Source organism: Portunus trituberculatus, chromosome 41 (genome assembly GCF_017591435.1).
Source record: "Portunus trituberculatus isolate SZX2019 chromosome 41, ASM1759143v1, whole genome shotgun sequence".
Lineage (NCBI taxonomy): Eukaryota > Metazoa > Arthropoda > Malacostraca > Decapoda > Portunidae > Portunus > Portunus trituberculatus.
This window is the reverse complement of record NC_059295.1, coordinates 40,374,250-40,385,281: the sequence shown is the minus strand read 5'-3', so window position 1 is coordinate 40,385,281 and position 11,032 is coordinate 40,374,250. Positions and strand designations below refer to the sequence as shown.

The window sequence follows — 11,032 nt, the reverse complement described above, 5'->3', positions numbered from 1 at the left end:
AAACTAATGGCGGAATATGGTGTGGGTTCATCAACTATTTATGACATTAAATACCAAACGAAAAAGTTGCGCGATTACATGAAAGCCACCGACACCCCAAAGGCAGCGGAAAATCGTCACACACTACAGTATCATCGTGGTGAAACGATGGACAAAGTGTTATACGAGTGGTTCAGCTTGAAAAGATCAGGAGTCCCAATTACAGGCCCAATGTTACAAGAGAAAGGGCGTGATTTAGCTAAGAAGATGGGCAAGGAAGGGGCATGCCAGTTCTCTGATGGCTGGCTCCACAGGTTCAAGGTTCGTCACGTATACTTTATTTTTGTAACCCATCAACTTATTTATAAGAGGAAAGTATTAAAGAGAATGTTAGTATTGTGTGTTGGTGAGTGTGAGATAGCAACGCGGGTGGCGAAGCACGCCACGGTGATCAGCTGATCTTTGTTATGGTAAGATGCGTGAGTGTAGGGTGGTGATTGTGGACATAATTTCACTTCTATTCAAATATCCGGCAACTTCTGGTATCCGGCATGTCGGCGGTCCTGTTGATGCCGGATAAGAGGGCTTTTACTCTGTAAGCAAATCGATCACGCAAATTTAATTAATCAATATTTTTTCGGTCGCGTATTAACAAAAACGCATAAATGAAACACATAAATCAAGTTACCATGTATATATATATATATATATATATATATATATATATATATATATATATATATATATATATATATATATATATGGAGCTCTGATGTACAGTGATCCCTCGTGTACCGCGGTTAATGGATACCAGATCCCCCGCGAAAGGTGAAAAACCGTGAAGTAGGATTTGTCCTCCCTATGAATTTTCGTGTATGTGTATGTGGGCACCAGAATGTTTGAAATATGTAAACAGTATTTATACTTTACTTCTACAGTATTTTACTTAAATCTATTTAGTTATGAAATCTTATACAGTAATTATACATTTACTTTCTCTCTCTCCCCCCCTCTCATACGATACGTAACTCTCACCCTCTTCTGCCCTCTTTGATCATATCCAAAAGTTTCACTTTTTCACTGATGGACATCACCTTCTTCCTCTTCCTCTTGGGCTCACTAGAGAAAGCTTTCGCAGGGGCACAGCACTTAGGCGGCATTGTAAGGGCTTAACAGATCACTACTTAAACAAAAGAAAAGTTACCACGAACACAACATTAAAATACAGTATGCGAGACAGTCAACAGCGTGGAGGAGACTGGGAGACTGGCGATAATGCGCAGCCAATCAGCTCATGGGATAAATCCACTCGTGCTCTCATTGGTCGATCTCACGCCAGGAACCAATCACGCGCCTTGTATGAGTGCCCGTGGGTATGTACAAAGCCTCTGGGTCAACTCATTTCTTTGTTTGGCATGCTAAGAAACCTTCTCTCTCACGCATCAACATGAAACAATGTGTTTTTCTGCAATATGGCTGCCGATATGGCTGTATTTTTTCATTTTTATCGTGAACCGCGAAGTGGCTGCAGAATACTGTATATGTATACGAACAATACATATATAGTACTTTACATACATAGTAACGTACATTGTCGTCGTTATTACACACCAACTTACCAAATTACTGTACGTACAATATTTGCAAGTGACGCCACGGACCGTGTGATATAGGGAAAAATCCACAGAATATATCTCTTGAGTATGTATAAAATCCATGAAACAGTGAGGCCACGAAAGTCAAACCGCGAAATAGTGAGGCAACACTGTATTATTACCTTGTATTTTGTTATATTTTTTGAGGTGCGGACAAGATTTTTCAGGCGCGCATTAATAGTTTTGGATACAGTACCGGAGGTGCAGTACCGGACCAAGGGAAAAAATTTTAGGTGCGGAATTATAGGTACGGACTACCTGCATTTCGAGGTCCAGAGTCGTGGTACCGGACTACCTGATGAACAGTAACACGCCCAGCTCGGATATATATATATATATATATATATATATATATATATATATATATATATATATATATATATATATATATATATATATATATATATATTGTATATATATACAGGAGAGAGAGGAATAAATAGGTGATAGATGTATATATTTGAGGCTCTGCATAAGAAGTTAAGTAAACACCAGTTTAAAACAAATGTCAGAAATTGTTGTTGAAGTTTCTCAACTTCAAACTGCAATATTTTTGTTGTTCTTAAAGCAAAAAACATTTAAAGGCCATAATGAAGCTAATGTGATCCTGACTAGGTGTAGAATTGTGGAACAATTCACTGTCAGATGACATTGTTTTACAGTTCCAACATAAACAAAGTGGAAATAACTATTCAGCAGCAAGCACAATGCACACTTAGTTGTCTAACAAGAAGGATTGTTGCATTCCCTCAACTTGAAACAGAGATGTCACAAGTCAAAACACAATGCTAATTGTTGAAATTCATGTAGCAAATACGATCACTCAGAACAAACTTGTAGGAAATTAACACTAATCAAAATAAAAAGTATAAGAAGGAAAATAACATCCAGTTAGCTACATAGAATAAGAAAAGTTTGCAGTTGTAAGAAAAATCCTTACATCATTGGGACATGGTAACTTAGCCACTGCCTCCCATTACACTGGATACTTACACTATTCCTTCACATAAGTGCACCAAACCACATTCAGTCATGCTAAACTTACTATCCTATTTCCATTTATTTTTAGGATAAATAATGCTCTGATGAAAGAGAAAGGATAAAAATATCAGTACATGCTCATAACTTCAAACACTACAAGATTTGGCACTTACTTGCTTTTCCACATGGTACTTCATATATATATATATATATATATATATATATATATATATATATATATATATATATATATATATATATATATATATATATATATATATATATATATATATGCACACACACACACACACACACACACACACACACACACACACACACACACAAACAAACACACACACACACACAAATTCTGATGTTTAATGTATGATGCAGAAAAAAAAAATCCATATTCATGCTTTTTTTCTCAGACTTTTGTGATTTAATCTCTGTATATTTTTTGCCTCATGCATGTTTGGTATCTTTGCCTCATGCTTGTGTGTTACAACCCATTTTAGGCATTTTTGAAGTTTCATGTTATCTTCACTTATACAATACAAACTAGGGACTCGCATTTTTAGCTGCACATTGATGCTATTTGCTAATGCCCAGCTTAACTGTAGATAGACTTTTAATTTGTAGAATTATGATTTCTTCTTATATTGTGTTATCTTCAATAAATATATTGGTGATTTTCTTTTTTCTGTTCCCTAAATATTTGTAATATATACTTTTAATTCTTTGTTTCTTCAAACCTTTCCTCAATCTATTTCTCTAACACAATACTTCTCAGAATGCCTCCCAAAGCCATTGGAGAAGAGTGTCCATCTCTTAAACAAATTCTGTCTTTAGTCATCTTGAAGACTTTACTGATCCTTTTTTTTTTTTTTTTTTTTTTTTTTTTTTTTTTTTTCACATGTATTGATTTACTATATTCTTGACTCTTAAGTGGCTTTCCTCTGCTGTTAATACTATGTATTCATATTCACATTTTCTTTTGCCTTCACTCTTTGTTTTTTCAATGTATCTAAACTTTCTTTTTTTTTCTGTACATTTCACCACTACATTTCAGTTAATTTGCACAAGTTCATGTACTGCATATCTTTTACAGTTTTCTTTTTATAAGGATTCCCAGTCTTTTTGTGTATGTTTTCTTAGTGTTATATATAAAAAAAAAATCTTATTTTTAGTGTTATGTATTATATGTCTTGGTAGGTTAGAAGTATAATATAGAATTCCATTAACTGTGGAAATGGTGAATCTAGCAAATACTTTAATGTGTACATCTGAATGAGTTTTAATCACACACACACACACACACACACACACACACACACATAGAGAGAGAGAGAGAGAGAGAGAGAGAGCTGGGTGCAATTTTAATTTTTTCAGGTGTGACTGACTTTGTGCCTTTGCCACCGAATCTGATGTCACTGTGACTTTGCAATTATTTTTGGCCCCCAGTGCGACATTGTGACAGCAACTTTTTTTCCCCTCTAAATTACAAAGTAAACTTTAGCATGATAACAGAAACATCATTTTATAAGGCAGAAAAATGCAGTTATCATCTTTTTAATGAAAACACAGCTTAAACTAATATTGATAGATAGATCCACCTCCTCCTCCTCCTCCATGTCCTCCTGGCCCATCTTCTCTTGTAACTGCAGCAATTTCTTAAACAAAGTTGCCTTTGTTCTTGTTTAAAGTCACGGCAAAAGTCGCAGAAAATTGGTGGTATGACTTTGATAAGTCCGACTTTTATAAAAGATTTGCTACTTTTGACTTTGACTAAAATTCATGGTGCAGCAAAGTCATAAGTTGCAAAGTTGCAGCTCATTGTGTGTGTGTGTGTGTGTGTGTGTGTGTGTGTGTGTGTGTGTGTGTGTGAGAGAGAGAGAGAGAGAGAGAGAGAGAGAGAGAGAGAGAGAGCAATTATGTGATGCATTCTTATTTTACAGGTGTGTGCTGATGTGAATTTTTCATTAATTGTATTATGTCATTCTTACAAAATGTAATACAATAGGCCATCATTATTAGTTATTTCTCACTATATAGTCATATTTTCATCACAATATCCAGATATTTCTATACATATCATGTAATACTAAGGGAATGTAACACACAGCTTCTTTACTTTCAGATCAGGAGTATCGCTTACTGTCATCAGTGCCACCAAGCCTCTTCCTTCTCTCTTCTTTTTTAATAATAATGGTTGCCAGCCACCTTCACAGATCCTGACACTAGTTTATCAGAGGCAACAAGACAATGTTTAGTGATGTACATATTTATTAATTTTATTTATTCTAAATATTTTTTTTTGTTTTAATGACATTCAATAAAAGGAAAATATTATATAATTCTCCAGGGATTATATTTAGAACAAACCTATAAATTACTGGAATATAGGAGAAAGTTCAAGAAAAATTATGTCTATAAATGTTTGCAGGAAAGTTTTCTGTTTAGATAGGTTCAAACAAGTACATAAGTTAAAGATTATATATATATATATATATATATATATATATATATATATATATATATATATATATATATATATATATATATATATATATATATATATATATATATATATATATATATATATATATATATATATATATATATATATATATATATATATATATATATATATATATATATATATATATATATATATATATATATATATATATATATATATATATATATATATATATATATATATATAAAGCATGTATTATAATGTAGAGTGTTGTAGTTCATATTTACAGATGTAATGCAAAAGATTAGCAACTTACAAAAATACAAGTGTATCAAGTTGCTGCTATTGGCCTGCATTACATATGGTTCACATTAAGAGTTTTAATGATAACAATGGCAGCAAATTTTTTTGGTTCTGATCTGGCTGAGACAGAATTAAAATATTTTCAATTAACCTCTAACTGAATTATATTTTTTATGGAAACAATTGAAGGTAATGAATATAGTAAAAGGGCTCATAAAACATCAAAGGATAATGAATAAAAATCAGTACAATATAGTAACAATAATTGAAATACATAATACACTTGAGCCATTGTTTGCACACAGCTGATGAACACTCATTTTTTATATCACTGGATGCCAGATGGCAGTGGTAGCAACAACAGTTGGCAATGGCAGCGGCAGCCCATTTTTCTTATAATTAAACTAGCATCACTATGGATGGCAGTGGTGGTAGCAGCACACTCATTGTCCTAATATTAGTGTTATCCTATTCCACATTATAGACTTCTCTGTAGCTTGTTGCTGCCCATCCCCATGGTAGGCTGTATTATGAGTTTGAAACAAACTGACCCACAGGTTAAGTGTTCCACATTACATGCAACCTGACTATTATATATCCTAGTTTATCACACACACACACACACACACATGCCCGGTAGCTCAGTGGTTAGAGCGCTGGCTTCACAAGCCAGAGGACCGGGGTTCAATTCTCCAGCTGGGTGGAGATATTTGGGTGTGTATCCTTTCACTTGTAGCCCCTGTTCACCTAGCAGTGAGTAAGTACGGGATGTAAATCGAGGAGTTGTGACCTTGTTGTCCCGGTGTGTGGTGTGTGCCAGGTCTCAGGCCTATCCGAAGATCGGAAATAATGAGCTCTGAGCTCGCTCCGTAGGTTAACGTCTGGCTGTCTCGTCAGAGACTGCAGCAGAGTCAAACACACACAGCACACACAACACACACACACACACACACACACACACACACACACACACACACACACACACACACATATACACACACTTTAAAGAAAAACGGGATAAATGGAGATATGGAAACAGGACACTATGAGCCCCACTCTAACCTTGTACAATACAACTATGGTCTGACCATTTTATGAAGATCGGTTAGGCTTAGGCTTTTTTGGGATTTCCCAGCCTGCAGCGCTGCCAAACCTTGTGCTGGGCAAATTATGGGATTAGAGCCTGTGTCAATGAGAACCTTGCTTCCAACACACCACATCTCTCTCTCTCTCTCTCTCTCTCTCTCTCTCTCTCTCTCTCTCTCTCTCTCTCTCTCTCTCTCTCTCTCTCTCTCTCTCTCTCTCTCTCTCTCTCTCTCTCTCTCTCTCTCTCTCTCTCTCTCATCCTGGCTGGTAGCGGGAGAGGAAGTAACCCATGGATTAACACGGTCACTTTGACCTGTGACCTCACTCAGTCACCCAAAGGGATGTGACAATGCTCGGAGGAAACGTTGTCAAGTATTGTTGTGTTTACGAAGAACGATGCAAAATATATTTAAAAATGAACACAAATTACTCTACCTTGCCTTTTTAGAGCATCACAATGTATATGTACTACAACACCATTCAATTACGAAGTATTAAGTACCTGTTTTGAGGTGCATATTGATACATGTGTGACACCGCCGCAGGCCAGGAAATCTCCGTAAAAGCCAACGCCTAAACGATCTTCATAAAATTGTCAGACCATAGGTAAATACACAGAGGTGTAGAATGGTTTAGATAAGAGAGTCATTGAAGCAAAGACAATCAATAAGTTCAAGGAAATGTTGGATTTTCATAGATATGGAGATGGAACAGCACAAGCATGGGTCTTTCCCTGAGGCAGTGGCGTAGTGGATAAGGTGATGAGCATGGGATCGGGCAGACGTCCATGCATAGGTTCGAATCCCACCCCATACTGCTTTGGAGCTACATCATTTGTCGAGTGGTTTAAAGTTACCTACATATCACCATGATACCTAGGTTCTAGGTGGAGATGTAATTGCTTTGCACCCAAAGGTGAGCTTGGGTGGTGATATGGGCCGTAATATGGGTACCACTATAAATAAAATTACCTGCGCTACTAATGGGCGGAAGCTGAACAGCGCTTCCTACATACTCTTCAAGTGTGCCTACAGGTGCTATAGGCCTTAATGAAAAGAAGAAGAAGAAAAAAAAAAAAAACATGGAAGGCATTGTTCAAGACAGACGCAAAAGTTAAGAGCTCTAGCAAGGAGGCACTGCTAAGATCTGACCATGAAGCCCAGCAAACCTGGTGATGTGTTATGGGGAAAAAGAGGGCTAGGATAGTGACCCTGTCTCCAAGTTACATTGTATTTACTTGTGTTGAGGCTGAGATGAGGTATGGAAGGTGATGAGAATATGGTCAGCATTGCCGCCTATATAAACAAAGGAACCAAACCGAAAGGGCAAAGGAGTGAAATTATTGAAACAGGATTAAGGCAGCTAGGAGATTTAGAGTAAAGAGGGAATTCTCCAGATATTAGGGAGGAAAGAGCCAACATGAGAAAGATTACCTCATTGAACAGAGAACTTAAAGTTTTGAGGGAAACAGTTGTCAAGATTTTAGAAAGACAGAATCAGTTAATTGTGGAAAATCTAGCACTGAGAGAGAAATGTGAAAAGATAGAGAGCACGGTTACAATGAATAATGACATGAAGAAAACACTGGACAAAATAAAAAGGAAAACAGCATCCTTAAGGGCAAATGCACAAATGAAATAGCACTATGGAGACTCAAGCAAAAGCTAGACACTAATGTGGAAACAGGAAAGAGGATAAGTGAAATAAAATTGGATGAATGGAAGAAGGTATGAAAATACAGGTCCAGGACAGCACACAGGAACTACAACAGGAGGTGGAGGAAGTGATTAGGTTGGGAAGATATAGTGAAGAGGGTAGGAGACCAATGAAAGTGAGAATGAAATCGCAGGTGGCATTGGAGGAAATTATGATAAGGCCAATGATACTGAACATAAAGATATATGGATAAGAAGAGATATGAACTTAGAGGAGAGGGAAAAAGAGAGAGTGCTAAGAAATGAAGCTAAGGAAAAAAAAAGAAAAGGAAGGAAATCGAGAAAAAAGAATTTCTACTGGAGGGTTCTAGATATGAGACTAAACAAGTGGTGTATCTACATCTACAGACAAAGGAGGAGGTCATGGAGAAGGCAAGACCCATACTAATATAGATGGGTTATTATCCAGCATGTTGGAGGTTAAGGATTATTTGAAAGAGAAAAAGGTGTATGTAATGTGCACTGTTGAAACAAAACTAAGAGTGGAGATCCATGTTAACTTTAAGGAGGAGGGATATAATAGCTGGAGAAGAGACAGGAAGGGTAAAGGGGGAGGATTTCTAACAATGGTTCGTGATAATATATGTGGGGAGGATGTGCAATATGGTGAAGGCAAGGTGGAAGTAATGGGAGTAACAATCAAAACAGAACAACTGAGAAAAAGGAAAAATCATAGTTTCATATGTGCCACCTAAGACAAATACATGGAGAACTGAGAAACCTAAGGATATGCAGAGAGGTGCTTAAGTGCTTAGATAATATCTTGAAAAGGGATGGAAGAATACTTTTAGTTGGAGACTTTAACTGTAAAGAAATAAACTGGAAAGAGATGGAAGTAATGGATAATGCTGGACAGTGGAGTGAGGAAGTGTTAGACTTAACCCTCGGCTATCGCGCCCAATTGGGGCTGAAATAGCCGCGCCATAGCCGAAAACGCGTTAGCCGAATTGATCTTGGCGGGAAGGCGGTTTTAGCCAATGAGTACTCAGATATTCCATGACGTCATGGCGGGGCGTGCGATACCAGACATCTGAGGTCACGATAATGAAATTTTAGAAGCTTTTCATGGGTGCGCGATAGCAATAAAACGCATAGCTGAAGTCGCGATAGACGAGTTGACTGTAGTTACATATGTGCCACATGGAGAACCGAGGAACATAAAGATATGCAAAGAGAGCTGATTAAGTGTTTAGATAATAGGATAAGACGAGATGGAAGAATACTTTTAGTTAGAGACTTTAACTGTAAAAATATTAATTGGAGGAATATGGAAGTACAATGATGGATAATGCTGGACAGTTGACTATGGTACATACAATAGACCAGTGGGTGGAGGAGTCAACAAGGTACAGGGGGGAAGAAGAGTCATTAATGCTTGACCTAGTATTCACAAAGAAGACAGAGCCCCCTCCCAGCATACAACACCTTAGTCCAATGGGAAGAAGTGATCATGTGACATTAGAGATGGAAATACAGGAGGAGGATGGGATAAGATACAAAAGAGAGATTGAATTATGCAAGAGCAGATTTTGAAAATTTAAGAAAATTTTTAGCTGATATTGAATGGAAAAACATTATGTACAAAAGGACAATACAAGGGAAATATGAAATATTTTTACAGAAATATGATGGAGTAAAAAAAATATGTATCTTTTTATAGAGTTAAGAAAAAAATACATGCTTGGTACAAAGAAGCTAAAAAGGCAAAAGATAAAGCTAGGAAGAAACTCATAAAGCAAAGAAATGACAATAACAGACAGCAGTATAAGGATGCAAGAAATTAATAAATATATTAGAGTAAGGCAGAAAGAAACTTTGAGAAGGATGTGGCGTGTAAAAGCAAAGACAAACCCAAGCTTTTCTACAAATTTATAAATTGCAAAATGAAGAACAAGGAAACAACAGAAAAAATAATTAAAGGAGGGAAGACATACCAAGCAGAGAAGAAAATGTGTGAAATAATGAATGAGAGCTTCAAAAGGTGTTCACTGTAGAAGAGGATTTTACAGAACCAAATAGGACATTGCACTGCCAAGGATTACAGGAAATCACAGTGCACAAAAAAGATATTGGAAATTTATTAGATAATTTGTATGTCAGAAAAGCAATGGGGCCATATGGTGTATCAAGCTGGGTGCTAAAGGAATGTAAAGAACAACTGTTGGATCCAATTTGGGAAATGATTACAAGTTCACTAAATGAAGAGAAAGTTCCAATAGAATGGATATTTAAAGGGAAAAGGCAACTGAGCCATTAAATTACAGACCAGTGTTACTTACAAGTGTTATGGGAAAGTTGTGTGAAATAATTATCAAAGAAAAATGGGTTAAACATCTGGAAGAAGAACAAGTCATATCGAACAGACAATTTGGGTTCAGGACAGGATGCTCATGTGTGTTGAACTTATTAAGCTTCTACTTGAGAGTAATAGAAAGACTGGAAAGCAGAGATGGATGGGTGGGCACAGTATACCTGGACATGAAAAAGGCTTTTGATAAAGTCCCTCATGGAAGACTATTTTGGAAACTAGAGAACATAGGAGGACTGCGAGGAACTTTGTTAGAATGGACAAGGGATTATTTGAAGGACAGGGAGATGAGAACTGTGATCAGAGATAAATACTCATCTTGTGGTAAACTAACAAGCAGAGTGCCACAAGGGTTAGTGTTAACCCCCATTATGTTTCAAATTGATGTAAACGACATTCACAATAGGGTAAACAGTTATATTAATTTATTTGCTGATGATGCAAAGCTGCTAAGAGTTATCAAAACTTGGGAGGATGGTTTGCTGTTACAGGAAGATATAAACAAAATCTACGAGTGAAGTAATAA

At 36.4% G+C, this 11,032-nt stretch overlaps 1 protein-coding gene across 3 annotated transcripts in view; it reads left to right on the top strand.

The window, feature by feature from the left end:
* Positions 1–4,966, top strand: part of LOC123516715 (glycerol kinase-like) — a 49,959-nt gene extending 44,993 nt beyond the window's left edge. For all 3 annotated transcript variants that reach the window (XM_045276317.1, XM_045276316.1, XM_045276318.1), the window contains exon 13: positions 4,753–4,966. In XM_045276317.1, the coding sequence (XP_045132252.1) occupies positions 4,753–4,850 (98 nt within the window). In that variant the 3' untranslated portion in view covers positions 4,851–4,966. The remainder of the gene's footprint in view (positions 1–4,752) is intronic.
* The last annotated feature ends 6,066 nt before the right edge of the window (positions 4,967–11,032 follow it).